Here is a 25,726-nt window from a genome sequence, read left to right on the forward strand (position 1 = left end):
AATCAAGACAAAAAAAACCCACCAACTTCTGGAACTACTTAGTGATTCTAGCAAGGCTGCAAGATACAAAGTTAATATAAAAAAAATCAATTGCTTTTCTATATACTAGCAATAAACAATTGAAATTTGAAATTAAGAAATGACACCATTTGTATTAGCATAAAAAACGATATACATGTAGGTAGACATCTAGCAAAATACATACAATATCCATATAAGGAAAACTACAAAAGTTGGATGAAAGAAATCTTAAATGATCTTAATAACTGGAGAGATATTGCCCATTTATGAATATTAAGATTATATTAAGATTTCAATTTTGTAAAACTTGATCAATAGATTCAATGAAATCTCAGTCAAAATCCCAGAAAGTTATTTGGTGGATACCAAAAAAATGATTCTAAAGTTTATATGAAAAGGCAAAAAAAAAAAAACAGCTAATACATTACTTAAGGAGAACAGCCAGAGGACTGATACTACCCAACTTCTAGACTTCTATAAAGCTACACTAATCAAGACAGTGCAGTACTGGCAAAACAATAAACAAAGAGACCAACAGGACAGAATAGAGAACCTTTAAATAGACCCACAAAAAATGTAGTCAACTGATCTCTGAAAAGAGATCAAAGGCAATTTAATGGATAAAGAATAATATATTTCAATAAATGGTGCTGGCACAATTGGACATCCACATCCAAAAAAAAGAATCCATCACATATCTTCCATCTTTCATAAAAATTAATTAACTCAAAAAGGATCATAAACCTAAATGTAAAATGCACAACTATGAAACTTCTAGAAAATAATATACATAAGAGAAAAATCTAGGTGACCTTGGGTTCAGTGAAGACTTTTTAGATATAACACCATAAAACATAATCCAAGAAAGATATAATTAATTAGACTTTATTAAAATTTAAAACTTCCGCTCTCAGAAAGACACTGTTAAGAGAATGAAAAGGCAAGACCAGGAGAAAATATTTGTAAAACACAAATGTGATAAAGGACTTGTATCCAAAATACCCAAAGAACTCTTAAAACTCAATAATAAGAAAATAAACAACCTGTTTAAAAGATGGGCAAAAGAGCTGAACAGATACCACATCAAAAAAGATATACAGAGTGCAAATAAGCATATTTAAAGGTTGTTCAACATTACACATCTTTAGGGAATAGTCAAATCCAAAAAAACCTGACACCACCAGATGCTGGTGAGCACGTGGAGCTACAGGAATTCCCATTCGTTGCTGGCTGGAATGTGAAATGGTACAGTCCAGCAGGTTCTTACAAGGTTAAACGTAAACTTACCATATGATCCAGCAATCACATTTCTAGATATTTACTCAAATAGGTTGAAAACTCATGTTCACAGAAAAAAAAACCTGCACATGCATGTTTATAACAACTTTATTTATAATTGCCAAACACTGGAAGTGACCAAGAGATCCTACAATAAGTGAATAAACTGTGGTACAACCATAAAATGGAATATTATCTAGCGAAAAAAAGAAAAAGAAATGCACTAATAAGCCATGATAAGACATAGAGAAACTTTAAAATATGTACTGCTAAGTGAACGAAGTCAGTCTGAAAAGGCTATGTACAGTTTGATTTGAATTATATAACATTTTGGTAAAAGCAAAACAATAGAGACAGTAAAAAGATCAGTGGTCGCCAGGGATTGAGAGAGGGGTAGGAGGACGGATTAGTAGGTGAAGCACAGGGCATTTTTAGGTCAGTGAAACAATTCTATATGATATCGTAATGGTGGATACATGACATTATGCATTTGTCAAAACCCATCGAACTGTACAACAGGGAGAGTAATCCCTAATATAGTCTATAGACTTTAATGTGTCAGTATTAGCTCAACAATTGTAACAAATGTACCACACTAATGCAAAAAGTTAATAATAGGGGAAATTTCTCTTTTTGTGAAATTATTTTGTAAATTTAAAACATCTCTAAAAATAGTCTATTAAAATATAAAATAAAGCAAGTGTGGAAAGTGTTAAGTGGTGATTCTAGATGACTATGAAAGTGTATGTGTTCATTGTTCTTGTCTTTCAACTTTTCTGCTGCTTAAAAATTTTTTAAGAAAATTGATTTAGGGAAATGCAAATTAAAACCACAATTAGATAGCGCTACACATCTATTATAATGGCTAAAGTCTGAAAATAAAAGCTGACATTATCAAGCACTAGTAACAATGTAGAGAAAGTGGAACTGTCACACATTGCTTGTGGGAATACAAACTGTACAGAAACTTTGGAAACAGTTTGGCATTCTCCTATATAAACAAAATAAAACATACATTTGTCATATGACCCAGAATTCCCATTCCAAACTACTTATCAGAGACATGAAGCTTACATTCTCACAAACACTTGTACATGAGCATTTATAGTGGCTTTATTCATAATCACCAAAATTGAGAAACAGCAAATATTCCTCAACTGGGAAACAGATAAACTGTGGTACATCCATCCAGTGGAATATTCCTGAGGAATAAAAAGGAACAAACTACTGATAAACAAGGCAATATGGATGAATAGAAATGTATTATGGTAAGCAAAAGAAGCCAGACTCAAAGGTAACACGCTCTATAATTTCATTTATATATCTGCAAAAGGCAAAAATTACAAAAGAAGACAATCGCTGGCTGTGCCGGGAGTGGAGTAAGGGGACAGCTACAAAGGGGTGTGATGGTATTTGGGGCGATGGCGTAACCGTTCAATATCTTGATGATGGTGTTAGGCACATGATATTATGTACTCAATGCTATATGCTAAAAGGGATGGCTTTTACAGTGTAATAATTATGCCTTAATAAAATTATATCTTAATTTAAAATTAAGTACACAAATAAATATTACTTTTAAAAAGTTCACATTATTCTCCTACCCCAATACGTCCAGTGTGTCTCACTCAGAATAAAAAGCAAAGTCACACAAAGCTTCCTCAGCATCTGGCCCCTTCTAGCTCTCTGCTCTCATCTGTTACTTGTCTTCCCTTCCTTCAGTCTGTTCCAATCACCCGGCCACTTGACATTCCTGAAACCTAGCCGGCATATATCTGCCTCGGTGTCTTTGCACTTCCTGTTCTCTCTGCTCTTACCCCAGATATCCGTACGACTTGCTTGCATGGGGTCTTACTCCAATGTCACCTTCACAGTAAGGCATTCTTCATAAGCCCCCCCTAACCTGACATGCCTTTACTTTTCTCCACTTTACTTTTCACTATGAAACATACTATGTATTCTACTTATTTTGTATGGTGTCTACCTCTCTAAAAAAAGAGGGGTGGAATTCTTTTGGGTTTGGTCACAGCTATATCTCATGCACCTACAACAGTGCTTGATACATAGTAGCACTCACTAAATATTCGTTGAATAAGATACAATGAAAGAATCCTTACTTAACCCATGCTCTGCTCTCAATATTGCTTGCATACTTTCTATAATACACTAAAACAAAATTCACCATAGTTATTAAAGAAGTGGAGTGGACCTTTCATTCTAATTCCACTTTTGTGAGAAAGAAGCTATTGATGAGGAAAAAGAATTGTTAGGGATAGTAAAAAAAAAAAAAGTATCAGCATTTCCCTAAACACAAAAACTGCTGACTCCTGTCAATCACTTACATCTATAAAATGGAAAAATGACCACTAGATGTTCCTCCTCTGCGAAGTCTTCACCCTTATCCCCTTCCTCTCAATCTCCAATATCTCAGAGGGAGTCGCTTTGCCTCTACCTCTGCACCATTGTTCTTTTTTATCCCCATGCTTTATGCACACTGCACTTATCATAATTTTGTCTACTTATCTGTCTCACAGAGAATACTTAATGGAAGAAATCTTAAGGTTAAGAATTATGAAATTATAATATGTGCTGCAATTGTCTAGACTAGCACTACACAAAACGAAGTTTACTAAATGTTCAAGTTGAATGTAAATGAGTTGATGTTTGAAATTTTAAATCTTAAAACTTCAAAATTATGAATTATCAAAGAAATGTTCCATGAAGTTCACTAAACTATCCAGATATATATAGAAGAATAGATGTTGAAAATACTATCTTGAAACCACACACACAAAAGAGAAAATTCAGGTTAAGTAATCCAAACATCATTCCTGGAGTGAAAAAATGAAAATTTTTCTGGACCTCATCTTAAATGTGAATTTCTTTTTTTAAGATGGGAAGACATTGGATAGGGTTTTGTTTGTTTATTGTTGTTTTAAGTATGTGAGTTATAGAAATTGACTTCCTTCAAAAACACAAGACTATGAAAAGACTTCCAAATCACTTTTTAACTGGAGAAGACTTCATTTTGAATTAACAATTTCTTATTCAATAAGAAGGCAAATGTTTCAATTACTGAAAGGACAAAAAAAAATTCACATACCCACTGCCTCCATTATGGTTCAATCCATTATCACAGCTTTCTAACTGGGTTTTAATTTCAGTCTCTCCCACACCAGCTATTGAAACTGTTTCCAAACTGACCTTCCAACTGCAAAGTTATGATTATGCTGCTCCAACACTTTAAAACTTTGAAAAACAAATCCTATTTCCTGAAGGACCCAATCGAAACTTCTTTAAAAACATGACCCTTTTATAGTATGGCCCAAATGCATATTTTCAGTATTGTTTTCCTCTAGACTTCCATGCATACATAGCACAGGAGCCAAACTGAATTATTCATTTATTCTTCAATAGAACTCTACAATTCCTTCCTCTTCTCCTTGGTTTAATTAGCTCCCTCCACCTGGAGGATCCACTCCACACATTACCTTCCATCAACCCCTCCTCCTGATATGTCATAAATCCTTTCATGATCTCCTCCATCCTGACATGCTAGCTCTCCTCTCTGAACTTCGAAAAAACATCACACCTTCTTTACGGCACCTTACAGGTCTCAGTTTATAATATAATTATTTATATATTTGTCTTATTCTTTCCTCACCATCCCAGCCCTCCCTGGTTTTGTAAGGTCTGAGACTAGGCTTTATTCACCTTTATTTGCTGCAGAACCTTTTTTATTTCATGCACTCAATCTGTGTTTCAAGATTTAGAAAGATAACTAAGTATCCTGAGAACACTGTGGAATCACAATTGTTGATCTGCTTGGCAGCCGAAACCTAGCCCAGCCATCCTCCTGTGAGGTTTTCCCAAAGACCTATTACAGGGATCTGTAAGAAGACAATGGTGCCTTGTTTTTAATGTCTGTCAAATCCCTTAGAATACAGAAAGCATAAAAACATCCCTTTGAAGAGCATTGGATTGGGGAATAAGAGCTAGTCTGGCACTGTCACTTAATTAATCTGGAAGGTGAATGGCCTGGAGCAAGTTGTGTTTAACTTTTCTAGCACTAAAACTTGATGATTTTAAATAACATCATGTTATCATTTCGAAGAAAGATGTTATGCTAAGTAATACAGAAATGGACAAGCAGAAAAAGCACAGGGTCTTTCTAGCCAGAAAAGTGAGTTCCCCCATCATATGATTTTTCTGAAGACAGAGACATTACAAACACCCATTTTCTTTGATAGCTTTTCAGTATCACTGTGTACCTAGGTCATTGTCTTGGCCACTGACTTGTGTCTTTTCCACATGGAAGGCCTCCTGTACTACCTCTGCAATTTGCAGTACTTAAGAAGCAAGACAGGGCATTCAAATAATTCAAATGGAGGGAGTAGCATCTGAATATTTGAGTGTTCTAATGAAAATATGTAGATATTTTATTATTCTACTACTTGCACTCCACTTAAAGAAATTAAGTTGTAGAAGTTTAGTCAAATTCATTTTTTTTTAAAAAGAACGTGCAAATCCTGAGTGCTTTACATAGCATTCACAGTACTTCAAAGGCCAGTGTTCAGAGGAAATCACATGACAAGTGCATCAAAATTTTAGTTCTTGATCCTGCCCATAATACCACAGGGAAAACCTGTGACTTTACATGTTAGTTCAGAGGTAAATAAACAAAAAGATATTTTCTTCCTACTCTGCTGTCTATTTATTCATATTTTATAAATATTCAGAAGTAATTTTACATCTATACCTGAATATTAAAAATACAGCTTTGTTTTAACATACAATATATATAGTTTTATGAATCATGCATATAAAATAGTACTATTAGGAACACTTCTTTATAACATAGCGATTATCTGCCTTAAAGGAAAATATAAAACAATAAGGCCAATTTTAAATTGTGCATAGAACCAGTAATTGTGTCTTTAAGGCAATTAAATGATTTATTGAATCTTGGTTAAAAGTAGATTGACAATGACAGTAAAGAATAAAGTGTAATTTATTTGGTGCTACTTTGTAAGTGCTTCTAACTACAAATCATCTCATGATACCATATACAATATACTTTCAATCACAACTCAAACATAAAATAACCTGCAAAACCACATGACTATAATCAATATACAATGATTATATATTTTTAAAAGAAAGAAAGCAGGCTAGCAGTTAATTAAGTTAAGGTGCAGTAACTTTTTTCAAATAAAATATTAGCACCATACCAGGTAAAGTGATCTAAAACTATCTGCCTCTTTGTTCTTCTTAAATAACTAAATATAAACTTTTTTTTTTCAAAGCACAAGTATTAATTTGCGATATCAGTTTCATAGTTAGTTCTCCCCCCCTCCCCTTTTTTTCGCATTTCTCCCTCAGGAAAGCATAGGAAAAAATAGGAAGTAAAACCTTTCACAGGATATTAAAATTAAACAAATCTAACCAAACCAAATGCTGTCCCTTCAGCAGTGAGTTCCAACGGAAGCGAAAGTGGACATTTCACGACGTATGGTACTGAAAGGGGAGAGTTCAAGTTCTGTGGTGTATTCGTTGTCGTTGTCATCACTGGTCACTGTTGAAGACTTCTGAACACACTCATCACAGCAACAGCAGCAGCACTCCATAAAGGCCCGACTGAAGGGTTTGCAGAGACAGAAGAGGAGGACTGGGGTGACACAGGACTTAAAGAACAGGAGAAACTGGCTGATGATATTTAGAAGGTCCATTGTCTGCTGTGAAACCCCTGTAGCCATGTAGGCAGTAACGATGTTGCAGATATTTTCAGGAATAATGCAAAACCCATACAAAATGGTTAAAGCCACTACCGTACAGTTCATCTGGCTTTCTAGCTGAATCTGTCGCTTATTTCCTCGAGTACAGGCTTTCTCTGCTTTGCGGATTTTCCTTGCAGTCACTAATGAGCAGGTGATGGTAAAAAGTGTGGGCAAACAAAAGTAACAGCCAAAATACCACCAGAGCCTTGCACTGTCATAGGTGAGGGCTAAAACATAGATGGTGTCTGGCAAATCAGGAGAGATCTTTATAACACATCGTTCTGCAGGAGCTCGGCCACTAAACCCCAAATCCTCCTTGTTCAGCTGGCGGAGGACAACTTCTGGAAGTGCTAACAGCAAAGCACCAACCCATATAACGGCAAGTTTGGCAGTTGTTGATGAACAGTTTTCGATCATCTCATAGTACATCTGTACATTAGTGGCAGCGCGGAAGCGGTCTATACACAGAGCACATAAGGTGAAAGTAGTGACTCCGAGGGAAGCAACCTGTGGGAGGAACCAGGGAACACATTTACTTTGTGTGGTCTCTGAAAGACTGAAACACTAGGAAATAAATACAGGTTGGCAATATAGTAATAAAAAGAGAGAACAATTTTCTGGAATAAGACATGGGTAACTGGGCTGGTGATATCAGCTGAATCACTAGAAGCATAAAGACAGAAAATAATTTATTGTGGTTCTGGGTCATGGAGTTGAAGGTTCCCTGGAGGGCGGCCAGTATAACGCCGTTATTTTATAGATGAGAACACCAACACTTCAGTCACCATGAAAATGCCTGTCATTGTAATTAGGATAGGTGAGTGAGTCCCATTTGCCTTACTGAGAAGGATGTCCATATTCCAAGGTGGGGGTCAATACTTGCCTGACGCACAACAGGCACTCAAACACTTACTGTTTCCAACGGGGTAGATGAATAGAGAACGTCTCCAATTTCTCCTTAATGCCAAGGAAGTATTAGGGGTATTTCAAATGCATATACTTAGGGGAAACAAGGAAAGGAAATTCTCCAAAGGCCAGAATCAATGAGAAAGCAAATTCCAAAGAGGACAGTGACCCCCAGCACTTGCTGGGGGGTAGTGTGTGTGTGTGTGTGGGGGGGGGGGGGGGTCTGTCCATGCTGGTGAGGGCTTTGAGTTTGTTTTAGCTAGGAGGATAGGGGCCAGGTGCCCAGGTACAAAACGTTGGTCCAACACCACCCTAATGAATTTGAAATCTCCCAAATAGTTACATCTTCAGGAATATAAAGGAAAAAATAAGAGGGTGATAGTGGGGGTATCTTGCCTGTATTAATTGGCTCATATAAACCAAAAGTGTAATTTAGTCATCTCAGGCACCTACTAGTAGAGCAAATACAAATTCTCTCTAAAGGAATGTTCTATAAAATCCAAACCTCAGAGAAATCATATAGATAAATTCAAAGGAATAGGGTTCACAATCAAAAACCACAATACACAAGAGGAAATAAGCTACTATGAACTTATGGGCCAAAGGAAATAAGAAATTATAGAATCAGACATAAAATAAATACATTCATCATAAAGTACATGTTTATCAAATTCAAATAAATATAAGATACTGAAAGGATGTCAAAGAAAATAGGAGATATAAAGACTAAGAATCAAAAATATTTTTTTCACACCTACTATCATTCATTCATCCATAAAATATTTGAATTGAGCATCATTCATACTCGCTAAAGGTTTCACATAGATTTAACACAAGCACACACTGATACATCTACTCTATGACTAGGACTATGATAAATATTGAGCATATAGAAAGAACAAAAGGCAGTCCTTTTCCTCAAAGGCCAACGTCAACCAAATTCCAAGATAAACACAGCAATCATCATCTAGGAAGAGTCCATTTTATTCAAATATTTTGGTAAAAATTTAAGCAATTTAATGTTTAATAAATTCAGTTATTATTTATATATTTAAACAAGAACAATGAGTAGAATGTAAAATGCTCATGAGGTAGACGATAAAAATTGGCACTTGAGGTGGCAGACTTGGCCCAGTGGTTAGGGTGTCTGTCTACCACATGGGAGGTCCGCGGTTCAAACCCCGGGCCTCCTTGACCCATGTGCAGCTGGCCCGTGCGCAGTGCTGATGCACTCAAGGAGTGCCCTGCCACGCAGGGGTGTCCCCCGCGTAGGGGAGCCCCACGCACAAGGAGTGTGCCCTGTAAGGAGAGCCACACAGCGCGAAAGAAAGTGCAGCCTGCCCAGGAATGGCGCAGCACACATGGAGAGCTGACACGGCAAGATGGCGCAACAAAAAGAGACACAGATTCCCATGCCGCTGACAACAACAGAAGCGGACAAAGAAACAAGATGCAGCAAATAGACACAGAGAACAGACAACCAGGGTGGTGGGGGAGGGGAGAGAAATAAATAAATAAATAAATCTTAAAAAAAACAACTTGGCACTTGAGGACAGGCTGCTTTTGGCTATGTCCCAGGTATCTGAGTATGGATATCACTCTCCCCTGTTAGCTGATGGGAATGTTTAAGAAACACAGCTTTGCCATGGCAAAGGGGCCAAAAAAAACCTGAATATAAATTTAATATATATAATTTTTTAGAACTCTAAGGGATCAGGTTGAAAGAAGGAAGACCAATTGTTATAGCAATGGCATCACTCAAAATATTAGTTGTTTATCTGCAGCATTCAAGTCATCATGCTTCCTAGAACTTTGGCAATTTGCCTTATTGATTTGTTGAGAGTTCGAATGTCAGATATTCTCCTGTTACATGCACATTTCAGATGGTGTCTCCTAGTTATAACATGGTACATAAGGGCACTGTATCCATGCCCTGACTACTTGTCATTAACTATTAGTAGTGACAACCTGAAAATGACGGCTAAGGAGAGGCTGATAGATAAGAAGTAAAAATTAAGGAAAAATATCACCAGCAAAGCTCTAGATCAGGGCAGAATAAAAGAGGTCATAATCTCTTTTACAACCACTATTTTTGTTCTGCAAAATCTTCAGAAAGTCTCTCATCCAAACCAGGATAAGAAACATCAATATAATAGGACTACCAAAAAAAAAAAAAAAAGAACAAATTCCATCTCTATGTTCACCTTTTCAAAATTAACTTTCAAATTAACTTTGATGGAAGATGTTTTGCATCTATGCTGGAAATACAATTCTAAAATGGAGGTCCACATTGTACAACTGTTCCATGATCAGGTTATTTTCTATGTCAGTAATTATCACACTTAGAATGGAAACCTGAGAAGTCTCAGGCCTTAAGCCATTTTCTTAAGGTCTATATCAAATAGTATTATGACAAAACTGCAGTGTATTTTATTTCATTTTACAGATCTTGAAAACTTTATATCTATATATTCACTTTTCAAATTCATTTCTCTCTTCTATGCAGCCTTCACTAAGACAAATCTTTGGGCATGTTTCCCTGTCACTGCATATCCTGAGTCAACCACAAATAAGCTTTTATGCTGTGCATTCTTTTAAAATTATGAATAATATTACTATTAAAGGAAAGCCTTGTAATATAAAAATACTAGAGACTCTGAGAAGAGGTAATCCATTAGAAGCACAGAACACCTATTTGCTTGGTGGTTTTCTATCATTATTTACAAAGAACACATAGCACACAAGACAAAGCATTTTCTTCCTTACTAATCTCCCTTGTTTGAAATCTGGACATTTAAACTCTGGACCAATTATCACCAGCGCCAGCATTTATATACCTAACTCTAAGTCGGTTACAAAGCATTTTGTGAGAGGTAACAACAAATAAGTGTCAATGGATATGTATTAGGATGGGAATGCTAGCTTGCCAATTCCTTAGATACCATAGGCTGTGCTGCACATCCACTCTTAGAAGATGCCCATTGCTTCAAAACACAAAGAGCTGAAAATGTTTTTAGATGCTGTGTATTTCACCTCACAAGATAAAAGAAGCCAAGACAAAATCCACATACTCCAACTTTTTTACTCAGGAATTCTTATACAATGTACTTTATTTGAAGATGCTCATTTCTTCAGCCATATTCCCACTAACATCCAAAAGCTTTAGTTTCGAGTCTGAACCTCAAATGTACTTGATTTGTCGTCTTCTGACACTTGGATTTATTCCTTTTGACAAATCATGGGTTATGAGAAACTGTTTTCATACACAAACTTCAAGAAGCTCCTGGATCCAGTTTCCTGTTTTCAAATTGTACTTCTTTTTGAAAGTATCCTCTACAATTAGGATGCAGCTAAAACAAGCGAACTCTCCAGGAAGATCACCAGAGCTGCAAAGAGAGCTGCTGAAGGAGCCTCTGAAGAAAATGCTGCCCCAAACGCAAATGGAGCTTGCAGCTCTGTCACCAACAGGAACTGCTACTCAAATCCCAGCCCTGGATGTCTCTATCCAGGTGCCACTGTGGGCAGAGTTACTACTTCAGATATGCATCAGATTTTATGGTGTGAAAGCAACAAAAGTAAAAGGCCCTACTCAGTACTTTCCCAAATTATTTATAGAAGGCTTTCAGTATTTGCAAAGAATTAATGCCTTAGAAATTAGTTGATAAAAATCATCAGATTAATAGGTGGTGGCCTGATTTCTGCTTCCCCAAATATGAAACTTATCCATGTAATTAAAATGCCTAAATGTGGGGTAACATGAAAGGATTTCTATCACAATTTTTAAGTACATTTATTTATTTTACAGCTCATTAAAAATTTCTACCAAGATGAATGGTGCAATTATATGCAATTATAAAACTGTATAATGAATGTTGGATCTTCTGCATTTAATGACCATATCTGATTGCTAAAATTCAGTATCACTATGAAATATGCTCTTGGGAATAAAGCTGTTAAGTGTTGGTTTAGATGGGTAATTCTTTGAAGCAATGTCCTGAGAGATGAAATGAGTAAGATGCAATCTCTTATTAATTAAAATGCAATGGGAGAAATAATTAACAGCAACAAAAGCAAAGCTGTAAACACTTTTAATAGACAAGGGTATTAATTTTGAGAATTTCAAGATCAGGAGAAAGCTGGAACAGGCATTTTTAACTATTTGCAAAAACAAGATATTGAGTATATTGAGCACTTTGAGGAGACTGGTATCCAAATAAGCCACACTAAGATCTTTATTTCACACGGCAATCCTCTGCTTTTCTTTGAATCCCACAATAAAAATAATAAAGCTCCTCAGGTCCTGCTGAGTTAATATCCAGAACAGCAAGGCTTAGGGCAGCTACAGTCACAAAGCACGGAACAGACCCAGGAAAAGTTAAGACCTGAGCATTCATGTCAGGAAGCAGCAACTACAGTCACAAAGCACAGGGTTAAGGTTCACCCTTCTTGATCACCCCTATTCTGTTCTCATTTCAGTATCATGACTTGATTATCCCTGTGTCAGTGGCATAGACAGCACTGCATTAGTTCAGTTCCATATATAAGTATGTATGTAGGCCTGCATATATATATACAAGTACACATTACGTATTTAGGTATATTCATTTTATATGTGCACTATATGTGCACGTGTGTCACATGAGAAAAAGAGAGAGACTGAAAGAGAATCTGTGAAGTATGCTACATTGCATGAGCTGCTGAGGAAAATAATGAATAAGAAATGGATTTTTGTCCTCAAGCTTTGGAATACAAGGCTGAATTTCCTTTCTCCCTCCTGCTACCATATACCCAAGAAGTTAATGTTTGGAGTAACTCACTGCAGTCTAGAAGTCAGATAGACTCAACTCTGCATAATCCTGGCATGCTTGCCGTGACTCGCCTTGGTCTGGACATATCCATGTCTACTTAGACAGTGTAATTGAGAACCACTAGTCTAACGAGATAAGTAGACAACTAAACATAATTTAAAATATCTCCTAGGAAAATTGCTACGGGCATCTAACTAGATTTATAGGCTGACCAAATTATTAAATCTTCCTTAATAAACAGTTGTATGTCAAGGAATATTATCCAATTCGTTGCAAATATCAGCTATGTCCTACTTAGTCTACTGGACTATGATAACCTTGCGATAAGCAGTTTGAAGTATTTGTTAGCAACCCAGGACAGTAGTGATTTGTATTTTAACTGAGGCATGCATTTAAATCTGTTGGGTCCAAGAATGGTGTACAAAGGCAAGAAAGCTTGGAGGCCACCTAGAATTCATATCTCACTGTGTTTTTTGTTGTTGTTCTTTATAGTTTGCTCCTGTGTAGGAAAAAAAAAGCCCAGAAAACAATGGTATCAGCTTTATATATTACTTTTTCATGTATAGGATCATTTAACATTTGACAGAGTTACTTAAAGTTTCTGTTATACTCTTTAAATTAAGGATAAAATTTATGCTACAGACTTATCTGCTAAATTGGAGATTCATAAATTACTTGAGAATGAAAACTAATGGCTTAAATTGCTAATAGTACAAAGTAATTTCATCATATCCTATTCTTTAAATGTTTTTACTAACTCAAACTGGGTTTTCATTTTGAAGAAACTTGAAAAGGTTTATTCCTAATTACAACCAAAGTGCAATTCAGTCAAAGCGCAACCAACTCAAGTCAATGGCCCAGGTATTTCAAGTGGCATGCCAATAACATTATAGGTGAGTCCTCAGCTCCATCTTGACTCAGTTTCCCTAATAAGGAGTAATGTGATATGGACTTATCCCCTTATTGTGGACCCTGAGAAGATGATATATTGTAAAAGTCCACTTGCAAAGGAAAAAAGAATCCTACAAAATACAGAGAATGTTTAAAAAATAATGAGATTTTTATTAACTGCTTCTAGAGTTACTGTCTAAATTTTATTTAGAAAAAACAAAAAACATGTATTTTAATCAGAGTAACGGAACAGCACAAACACTGCCACCTGCACTGAAATGGCGTGGTTCTCGAGATATGGAAAATGAATTTAGAGAAACTCTATTAAGTGGTTACAAGGACCACAGATATATCCAGACAAAATGTTTTGTGTCTGTTAAACTTATGAGATCATGAATCCAAAATTTCTGTTCTTTAACTAAGTTAGCCATTTTAAGGGAACTATTTTATACTACTGATGAGAAGTCTGTCTAACCAGCAAAATGTATGGTAATGACTTCGGGAAAATATTAAGAGTGAAACTATCTTCTTCTATAATAAGAAAAATGTATTACTCTTTCCATCACCAGTTAATTTCAAGGTCAATGCTTTCCTAAGTTTCTGTTAAAAATAAAGCAAACAAATAAGTCAAGTCAATAATTAAGAAAGGAAGAATACTTTGTCAATCAAGACATGACAAGATTTCACGTCCCCCACTGTTCGAGTTTCTAATTCAAACCAAGTACCAGACGATCAAGAAACCTGTTTCACCATATGTAGTTTTTTGGGATTCTTTCCCCAAAAGTACTATATCAAATCTCCGTTCATTCAAAATGATGTGAGGAAAGAACACACAGATGTTTTATGATAAACACTAATCTGCTGAGATCCTGTCTTAGCTATTGTCCCATCTCTCAGAAGCTTACCGAAGACAAATAAGGGAAAAGAAACAATTCCAATGAGAATAAGCTGTGAACCCAGCAACATGGATCACATACAGTCCTATTCCTATCAAGTACATTGTATCTTTTGTTAACTTCTGGTGCAAATCAGTGATTATCATCAATGAAGGGGAGAAAAGAATAATTTACTTCCAAACAAAATTTCTTTTAAATAATATTAAATCTACATGCTTAAGTGCAGTGAAGCAACTAGAAAAAACTGATTTTTATAAAATAGGGAAATTTCTAAACAAGGTCATGACAACTGCATTTTGGCCTAATTTATGTTTCACCTCAAAAAAAAAAGTTGAGGGAAACGGACTTTGGCCCAGTGGTTAGGGCATCCGTCTACCACATGGGAGGCCCGCGGTTCAAGCCCCGGGCCTCCTTGACCCGTGTGGAGCTGGCCCATGAGCAGTGCTGATTCGCGCAAGGAGTGCCGCGCCACGCAGGGTGTCCCCCGCGTAGGGGAGCCCCACGCGCAAGGAATACACCCATAAGGAGAGCCGCCCAGCGCGAAGGAGGGAGCAGCCTGCCCAGGAATGGCGCCGCCCACACTTCCTGTGCCGCTGCCGACAACAGAAGGGGACAAAGAAACAAGACGCAGCAAAAAGACACAGAAAACAGACAACCGGGGGAGGGGAGGGGAAATAAATAAATAAATAAAAATAAATCTTAAAAAAAAAAAAAGTTGAAGCACATCTATTTATAGGCTATCCTTTGTATACAAATAACCCTCCAAACAAGAGCATTATTATAAAGAAAACCCATTCATTTGGGCCATGAATGATAAGTCAGTTGCTGCAGGCCTAATAATCAGTCAAGAAAAAAGCAGGAAGAACACAGAGGTAGAGTTTCCTTTGGAAGTCTAAAAGGCTTGCCCCGTTTGACTTTCTCTTCCTCTTTCATTTTCCTTTATGGTTACCCTTGCATCACTTAAGGCCAACACTCCACCAAAGAGACACTTACTTCTTTGAACACCAGTGGAGAGAAAATGCTTACCAGAGCCACTGTCTACCAGACTTCTGTTGCACAGAATATTATTTTTGTATTAAAAGCTAATATTTTAACTAACAAGTTGTCTAACACATTGTAATTTAATTATAAATGTGTCAGGATAAAAATGCAAATTAAACAAGATTAGCATAATTTGTCCTAAGATATAAGCCACCTATAGTAATCAACAGGTCTTAAGAGATCTGTATATTCTATATTCATTCTAAATATTTGGAAATTAATTTCAAAATATAGTATTTTCCCCCAGTCCCACACTCCAGTTTTCTATCCTCGGGGTTATTATGATGTTTCTAATCAAACTCGAGGTGACTTGGAATTTCAGTTGCTCAACTAGGGGTTCTAATAAACAATTTCCAAAGAATAGTAACAAATTTCCACCTATTTTTCTTTGGGACTAATGACATTGATTTGCATAATAGAGGACCCAAATCCATTTTCGACTGAGTAATTATATTTTAAATGATATTCAGAAACCACATTTTAAGACAAAATTTCTCTGCTTTAAACTAAAATTTCATCATTGGTAGTCAGTTAAAGAAGTACTCTTTGATCATCCAACCAACTCTCTTATAAAAGGCAAATATCTCTAAATTTCACATCTGTCTGTGAATTAAATGTAATTCCTATACAGGAGGGATTTGAACAATGGAGAAGACAGTAAAGGTAAAAAGAAAGGCCCTGATGATGGGGAGTGATGGTGGGTACAATTTTTTTAAAAAATGAAGGCTCTGGGTATAGTAAAAGACCTAAAGAAAATGACTCATTCCATGCAGAGATCAAATCAATGGGCTTGCCCTATTAATGCTATGAATCATTCAAATGTTTTGACAAACATTGTCAAAAACAAACATACAGTCAGAAATTGAAAGTATTCTATGTTTTTTGGAAAGTATGTACACCTACTTTCCAAAAAGAAAGAGCTTATAGTTAAGGTTGTGGCAATCCTATTCTCCACTTCCCCCTGAAATTGCGTGAGATCATTTCTTCGGGCATAAAGAATTTCATTCTAATTTAGGATCCTTGACAGTTAAGTCTTAGAAACAAGGTTGAGTTAATTATGGGACCTTGGTAGGTCAGTTCTTGGGAGGCATAATGACAGGTTCATCCTCAGAGGATGAGAGCAGTGCCAGAGACAAACCTCACTGCATAACTGCCTGCCATTCCTCTCCTCCCACAATGCAAATCCCAGACATAGGACCCCACGCTTCCAGCAAGACAATTGAACCTAGTGACAACACCTAGGAACGATATCATTAAGGGGGGACAGAATTCTATCAAGGTCAATGCAACATAAGGATAAAGTGAAAGGCAGGCCCACACCCTCTCAGCCTTGGAGAGAGCCATGAGCTCAGATCTGTTTTGCTTTTGCAGAAAGATTTGCTTCCTTATCTCTGTTGCAGGATACTTTGCTGACATAACCAGATACCCTGGCAGTCCAGTGGTCCCCCTGGAACTCAGGATAAGCCTTCACTCTGATCATACACTCAAGCAATGAATCTGATTTGGGAGATTGTCCATTTTTTATGTTTCACTTTTCTCAACTCTACAGTAGGATCTGAAGTATTTCCCCTATTGACCTTCCTTCCCAGCTTTGTAAGGTTATATTCAATAATATGTATGTTTTCAAGATTTTCAAGAGAAAAGGACTCAATTTAGTACACTTATTACATTATTAAACTATTCATTTAAGTAAATTCTAAAAAAATTACTTAATGTTCTTACTGTTTATAATAAATCCAGACAGAGCACTTGTAATTCAAGCATTACAAATTCCTTATTTAAAAAAAAAATTCTATGGCTGTCCTATTTGCCCAGATATCTTGCCAATTAATATAGGGACCTGTTATATCAGGAAGGCCAGAGGAAACAAAAAAGCAAAATTAAACAAGTTTAAATTTTCATAGCTATAATTTTTTTACCATGGATCTAGGTTCTATGAGCATTTAGGAAAATTAATAAGAAGAATATATTTGAGAATGAATTAGAGGAAACAGAGTTTTCACTTGAATTTCTCCACCTTTGGCCATGACCTAGCAGAATTGTGAGCTAAACCATTCCATGGCCATCCCTGAACTTTCATAATCTTTGTATAAACCTCTTTTATAGTATTTGTCACACTGTAAAACATTATTTTTACTTTTCTGTAACTTTAATAGCAGGAATTCATCTGTGTTATTCATCTTTGGAATTTCTTCCCCTTTTTAGCCTCCCACCCCCTACTCCTGCTTCCTCCAAACACAGTGTCTGATATAGAAGAAAAGCCCAGTAAATGTTTGATAAATGAGTGGATGGTGAATAAATGAGTTATTGCATGTATGGAAAAGGCTTATAGAAAATAATGACTTATTCAAATTTTTCTCAATTATTGGAACCTGCCATTTTATATATAATTCTTAAACACTGAATGACAATATCTCTAGAAGAAAAATAAATTCCATGTTCCTGTTTGTACTTCAAGCTTTAAAAAAAGGATAGCATTCTTATTACAATCAATAGTGAAGGAAACTACTTGCATTTTACACTTAAATCTCCTAAAGTTTTGGCATATGGCAATTCACATGTGAGAACCAAACTCAGGAAATCTAACCATACAGCTTTTCATTGATCAAGGTATAAATAAAAGCACACTCTAAATATCTGGTTTCCTTTCTGCTACAGTCATCAGCTAAATATTTTCATTGGTATGGAAATATACAAAATAACTCTAAAGAGATGAACAGAAAGTCATAAAACATTTGTTAAGCAATATTCTCATATACTGAGTCCATTTTCATTAACTGTATTATTACAAACTGTATATTTCCACTTAAAAGTCTATCAGAAACCTAATTGCTGATCTACACCACTCAAGTAAATGTACCAACTACCATGAAAAATGTGCTATTTCGTGAAGGCAGTTTCTAGGAAAATCTGTGTAGACTCACACCTTCAGCCTCCTCATCCCTTCTTTTTTACCCTGTCAGTGCTAACAACAATCTAAGGCAATAAAAGTCATTTGTTTCACTCAAGTTTAAAACCAGGTCTTCTAAAACCATTGGAGAAACTAGTTTTTCTCATCAAAAAATATTCAAAAGTACTGCAAATCATCCTCAGGCACTGGTGAGTTGCTTTCCCTTTACTCCACTTTTTCACATCTACTCCCTCTCCAATGCAGGAAATTTACATCCCAAGAAGATAAAAATCCATTTAGATCCTGGATTATCCTAGAACTAATCCAAGTCTTCTTTCCCTACCTCACACCCTAAAAGTGTGAGTTCTTTAAAATAAAAAGATACCTAGACCTTTCAAACCCCCAAATTAATTTCACAATAGAAATAGATATTTCGCAGTGGATCTGGATAAGATAATACACTAAAATCTGGTTGATTTCAGTCAAGTAATGAACAAAGAGTTGTTCTAAGGACTTTATTCAATGCCTGAACTGTTTGACTTTAATTTAATCCTCTGTTAGGTCCTGAAGGAAATGTTGTGGTGGGGAATTCCTCTACGTTTCCCTATCACAATCCACATTCAGACCTCTTCATCCTAAGTACACACACACTTCACATACTACTGTTGCACTGAGCATAGTTTTCTCTGGTGACTATGGGATAAACCAGATTAAAATGATGCGTGTATTAGAATGGCCACCAACCATCCAAACTCCCTCCTCTCCTGTCCCCTTTCCCTACCATTCTATCTGCCTGTGGTCCTTCTGGTTCTTACTAGGCCAAAGAAAGATCTTAATCCTGGAGTAGAAAGAGAAAAGTTTATCAACTACAACACTTTCCAGCACATTCCCTCTCATAGCAACATTAAATATCATAACACTCTCTTTCAAGCAATAGATCCTGGAAGCTGGGTGCTCTCCTCAAGTATATGCAACAAATTGAAATGAAGAGTTTAATGCAAACTGCAGTCAAATAGTTTCTTCTCAGGAAACATCTGTTTTTCTACACAAACCCAACTCTCCCCAAAATTTCACTAGTCCCTTCAGATCATGCTGATACCCATGCTGTAGGAAAAACAAAAACAGAAACAAAAAACCTATGGTAGAAATAAAAAAAGAAAGCAGAAGAGAAGACAGGGAAGAAAAATTATAAAGATCCATAACAATCAATCAATTATGGATAAAATCATCTATGAATAAAAATTTTAAGATACCTAGGAACAAAATTAAAAAGGAAGAAAACTGTTAGAAGCAAAACAGATTGCTGGGGAAAAAAATGGTAAGCCATATATTATAAATTACATAGGTAGAGAAAAAAGAATAGACAACAAATTAAATATGACAAAGTTAAAAGTGAAGAAAAAGCAAAATTTAGACAAAAAGAGAGGAGATAAAATGTCAAATAATTTTAGAAGTCTAGGGGTAAAGAGGAAAAGGATGAGGGTAGACTCTTCGGAATGCTTAAACATTTGTCCTTATCTATGTCATTCAGCAATATAAAACACTGATTTTAGGAATATAAAATGTAACCAATATTTCTTGATTTGATCTTTAAAATACTCATTTTGGCACATTAATAATATAGTTGTCTCCACTTACTGCAATTTTTAAAAATTTAAGAAGCTACCAACTATGGCACTTATTGCCAATTTATGAGGAACAAGATAAACTTAAGAACTAACCAGCCATACCTTTGATCAACAAATGATGATCACTGGGCTCATCATTTTTCATGTCTAGTGAATACAGGAAATCATTTTAAAATGATACCAAGGAGCAGAAAGGAAAAAGAAAACACTGTATATAGCTTTTGTCTGGAAGATGTATATATCTAATCAGCAAACATCAACATGAGGTAGCTGGTTGCCACTGACTAGGAATGTATTCATTTCTCTCCTCTGAACCTCATGTTTCATCCTTTAAAAGGAGGGGTTTGGATTAGAATATTGTCTGGTTCTCATTTATTATGATAATTCAAAAGCCACTGTAGAAGGTGCTGTGGTTCCCCACCCTGATTCCACCCCCACCATACCCAAAGTCCTTCAGGAATGAAGCACTGATTCCCCAGCTACAGGGTCTATTGGAAGTTGAGAGCTTTCAGTTATGGCTCTGGCCCAAAGAAATCTACTCAGCCTAGGGCCATGCTCCCTTCTACCGTTTATATCCAGAATATAAAGGCGGGGCCCCATTGCCTCAACTCAGGACATCTCTGTAGGGCCACCGCCACCCCTCAGAGCTCCCCATTACGTCGGCTGAGGTCTTGGTTGAGACTGCATCACAGTTCAACTTCTCCCTCTGCCCAGCCCTGTTGCCATCATTCCCTAACAGGTGTTGATCCTGATAGCACTTCCCAATAAACTTCCTGAAGACAAATCTCCATCTCAGGAACTGTTTCACAGGAAGCTGACATAGGAAAGGCACTAAATCCCTCTTTTGTGAAAACAGTCATGCCTCTAAGAGGCACAAATGAGTTTTCCTGATATTTGAACTGTATTTCTTATTCTCAGTAATCAGGAATTACGGAGCAGATATGGTCATCCAATAATTATTTTCACAAAGCATGCTAGACATTTATAAAATTATTTCAGAGGAGTAAAGGTTAGGTAGGAATATAGAAACATTATACCTTAAGGTTTTTCATTCATTCTAACAGTAAAAAATTATATTATAATCTAACTTTTCCATGAAAAAAGGTGAGTTTTTTCAAGGCCTTGTCTTCTCTACCAAAAATAAAGCCCAGTATCAGTAACTGAAAAATAGAGAGGTCCACAAAGATTTAAAAAAAAAAAAGGAACTCAGAATACAGAGTAAAAAGATTTTGTTACAATAAAAGGTAAAAACAAAATATTCTTAAGGAATAGAAAATTAAATAAGTAAAATATAAGTGGAAGAAAGTATTCATAGTTTAAAGAACTTTCTATGAATATGGGTGGTATTTTGTCACTAATGTATAAAAGTTTCTACATGTCCAGTGTATTTTCAGTACAGCAGGTCAATATACTTTTCTTTCATTGGAGTAACCCTTCTGGTCACATTGGAGTTTACTTTTAGTCTCTTTCTTGCACAAATCACTTTCTTCTGCATTATTCAATCAGAGAAATCTTAATCTGATGTTGACATTGAAAAAACAACTGGTAAACAGACACATATTCTCGAATATAAATTCAACCACCTTCTCTGCAATTCAAAAACGAACTATCTACCAAATAAATTAGATGTTTCAGGGCTATTTCAAGCTTGGCAAAAGGAGAAATCCTGGGGCCTGTTAAAGTAGCAACAGCTGATTTAGCAGACATGGAATGATACTGCATCTGACCCTTGTCAGGGTAACAGAGGGTCTTATTTACTGTCTCCTGTTTCAGTCCGTCTAAGTAGGTTCTGTTTTCTGTTTACTTATCCCTAGCTTTAGGCCCTGGAACAATGTTGAACATGGTGTCACTGGCCCTGGTGCCAGACAGGATTAGGGTCTCTGAAATATTTACAGTTTCCCTTCTTCTGCTTCCATAAATGACATGGACAGTCTGAATGGAGAAAATCAGGGGCCAGCTGGCTGAAAACACAACTGGCAGCAAAGCACTTGGGCCCCTTCCAAGAACTGGTATTTAAAGAGAGGCCATTTAAAGAGCAAATTCCAACCACCACAATAACGGTTCACGGCACTAGCTGTAGGATGAAACAATAAAAATTTTGCTCAAAAAGATCCAAACTTTGCTCCAAAGTTTTAGAACCTATTATATGCTCCTTTCTTCTTAATAAATCTTCTAGCTTTAGAATCAATCCCCTAAAGCAGTCAATCCTTCATACCTCTATCGAATGAGAAATACAAACTATTTACATTGTGAATGTTAGACAACTTCTGTGGTTTCATGCCCACTTATTGTAGCTTATGTTCATCCATATAAAAATAAAATTGTTAAGAAATCAAGAAGGAAAAGGATAGTTAACAGAAAAAGGAAAAGAAAAAAGCAAACAAGAAAAGACATAAAAATTTAGGTGGATCACATGGGAGACAGTCCAAGACACTTAAGAGTAATTTGGCAGGTTAATAATATATCATGAAGCCAACTGACAAAGAATGACAGATTTCCTTTATTAGAATATTACTCCAACTCTTGGTATTTACCAAAAATGTAAGAAGAGTAAATGCACTTAGCATCTTATTGCTTAATTTAATATTCTGCTTGGGGAAAAATCAGGTGGGAGCACTGGGAATCTGGTAGACAGATGCTAAAGATTTTTTTTCTTGCTGGGCTCTGATAATGACAGTCAGACCCTGAGTGAGCTGGCCATTTATTAACCCTAGAATATCTGATAGGTCCCAAATAAGACATAAACAAAAACACCATGTTCAGAAAGGTAAGTTTAAAATCCAAACAATTCTATACATTGTAAGAGCATTTTTTCATAACCCCGGGAAGCAGGTGAGTTTGAAGGTGATTGAGCAAAGTTTCCTCTTTTTCCTAAATACATTCACGCACAAATGATCGGAAAGAGACAAGGAAAGATCTAGAGAAAAAGTGAAGGGGTTTAGGCAAGCAGGTGTGCGGAGCAGCATTTTCTTGATGCTACAATCCCGGAGACATGTAAAGCAGAAGCTAAACACCCCTGAAGGTATTACCTCGATATAGGGCACAATCTTGCAGGAGAAGTCCTCCAGGAGCCACTTTTTGGTCAGCTCGTGGAAGATGACGAGCGGAAGGCAAAAGAAGATGATGAGGAAGTCCCAGAAGGCCAGGTTAGCCAAGAGGGAGTTGGAGATGCTCCGCATGTAGTAGTTGTGACACACGATACACATCACCGCCAGGTTGCCAATGATGCCGGTCCCGAAGATCACCACCGACAAACACATGACCGCGTAGGCTCCGTAAGACTCCTGGGTCAGCGGGTAGAAGGGGTTCTTGAGCCGCACACGCCGGTTGGTGCTGTTACCTCGGCGGGAACCGCCGCGGTCCTCAACCCCTTCCCCCAAGGACCCATTCTGCGCCAACGCCCTGCCTGGGAGTGCAAGCATCCGCCCTTCGTGCCCCACCGATCCACTGACAGGCTTGGGAGGGGGTTCGTGGTGGGAGCCCTGGAGTTTCCTGGCTCTCCTTGGCTGGTAAAAGTGCTCGCTGGTTCCGGGTCCCGTCTTCACACTCTGCTCCAGGCTGCGCCCCGAAATTCCAGCGCCTCTGGGACCCTTCTTGTCCTCTGAGGTCTGAAGGAAGAGTTGGAGGGCCGTGAGTTGCCCTCTCCCCAGAGTTCCTGGGGGTTCCTGGCCCCGGGCACCTCTCCACCTCCAGGCGCCAGGCGGCCTGGCTGGGGGTCCCGAGGGCACTGCCGCCGACGCCTTTCCGTCCGCACCTGGGTCACGGCCCCGGGCTGCCCGCAGATCCCAGGAGGGCGCCGCGCGCACCGCTGCCTCCTGGCCCTCCTCCCTGGGCGCACTGCTTCGAAGAACATCCCTTGCAGAATTTCCCGGCCCCCAAGCGTCTCTGCCGCGAAGCTGGGTCAGTGTAGGTGAATGGCTGTCCCCAAGAGAAGTTTTGTTCCTGGGCGCTGGAGCGGCCCAGAAGGCAGGAGCCGCAGAAACCTTGAGCAAAAGCAGCAGCAGCAGCCGCGAGGTGCGGTATGGTGGCGCTCCGGCGGCTGGCATGGCTCGGCGTGAGCGCACCGGGCAGCCAAGGCTCCAGCTTAGGACAGACACCTGCTGCCCAAATTGCTGTTGAGAGTTAGGCTCATGTCACATATTCACCGCTGCCAAGGGAGGAGGGGATTCGAAATTACGAAGACGGTGGGGGATGGGTCTTGGGGGTCACAATGCCCCCTACAATCCCTCCTCGTTTGGCATCCTGTGCATTTCTTCAGCGAAATCGAATCCAAAGGTTCGGAGAGGGAAACCTCTACTCCCGGTCACTGACCTTGAAAAGTTGCAACCAACACCTGACGGTGGATTAATGTTGCGACTGGGAAAGCCCGGACGATGCCCCACGCTCCTTTCCAGTCGCGGGGTGGTTGCCTTCTTGGTAACAGTTGCTCTATTTACATCCTTTCGATGCTGCTTTATTCAGTTGCAAGCCAAGGTCTCTGGAGGGGAGGAAAAACAAGACTCCCTCCCCCAGAAGGCTGGAGTCGCAATCCCCGCACCCGACTCGCTGGAAACAGGTTGCAAATAGACGCAGCGCTCTTGCGCCCCGGGAAAATTCTTGCCCCACCTAACCCCAGCGACTTGCGAGGCTACTGCCACCGAGGGATTCGAAACCTGTGGCCACGGCCAAAGTTGCTTCTTTTCCTGCTCAAAGTTGACCCGGGAGCGGCGCGGACTGCTGGGCTGCGCGTCCGTGCGGAGACGCGAATCGTGGGGCTGGGTGGGCGCTGCTCCTCGGCGGGCGGTGCTGGCGGCCGCAGGAGCTCGTGGCGGCGAGAGCGGGCGCAGCCCCGGCGGAGAGCGCTGTGCCTGGAGCCGCCGCGGGCGAGGCGGTGCATGGCCGGGGAGGGGGAGGTGGCCCAGCCTCGCCCCGCCGCTCCAGCCGCCGCGCGCGGGCGAGACCGAGCGCTAGGCTCCCAGTGTCCTCCTCCCACTCCTCCTCGGAGAGCTGCTGGTTTGTGGGGAGACGGGATCCCCTGGTGGTTTACGACTCCCTAAATCCATACACGCTTCATTCAAGCCCTTTGTAGCAGCTTTCACTCGTAGGAGCTAGAAGTGGCGAGGGAATAAGGGCGGAGGCGTGGAGCCTGCGCGGCTCGAGGTTTAGGGATGGGAGGGACAGATTAATTCCCCAGATGTCGGAACCAGCCAGACCGGTCCGGGATCAGGGAGGAGAATCGCGGGATCGCCTCTTGTCCGCCGTTGTCCGCCGTGGCCGGTGCGCATGCCCAGACTCCAACCCCGAGGGAGTAGTGAGGTGGGGCGCTCCGCTCAGGTGTTCCCAGGAGCTGAGAGAAAGGGCTCAGGGGTTTCAAGCACCCAGAAGGCGGTTCCGGGAGCGGGACCCCCAGTGAGAATGCTGAGGGTGCACCACTGCCATTAACACTAAGTTTGCAAGCCTGCTACTAGGGATTTCCTAGAACCACCTGGAGCACAAAGGAGTGGTTTTGTTTGATGAAGTGGTGGGAAATGACAGGAGAGGATTATTAATCTGAACAGAATTCCTATTACCGCTAATCGTGCCTTTTCAACTTTTATATATACCCACAGCT

At 38.7% G+C, this 25,726-nt stretch overlaps 1 protein-coding gene across 1 annotated transcript; it reads right to left on the minus strand.

Moving 5' to 3' along the window:
- Nucleotides 1–1,391: 1,391 nt before the first annotated feature.
- Nucleotides 1,392–25,394, minus strand: GPR37 (G protein-coupled receptor 37). The gene is made up of 2 exons (XM_004478251.3): nucleotides 23,166–25,394; nucleotides 1,392–7,583 (listed from the first exon to the last, which is right to left on the minus strand). Exons 1-2 carry the CDS (start codon nucleotides 24,180–24,182, stop codon nucleotides 6,765–6,767), a joined length of 1,836 nt encoding a protein of 611 aa, XP_004478308.1. The 5' UTR covers nucleotides 24,183–25,394; the 3' UTR covers nucleotides 1,392–6,764.
- Nucleotides 25,395–25,726: the final 332 nt, after the last annotated feature.

Source organism: Dasypus novemcinctus, chromosome 5, assembly GCF_030445035.2.
Source record: "Dasypus novemcinctus isolate mDasNov1 chromosome 5, mDasNov1.1.hap2, whole genome shotgun sequence".
Taxonomy (NCBI): Eukaryota; Metazoa; Chordata; class Mammalia; order Cingulata; family Dasypodidae; genus Dasypus; species Dasypus novemcinctus.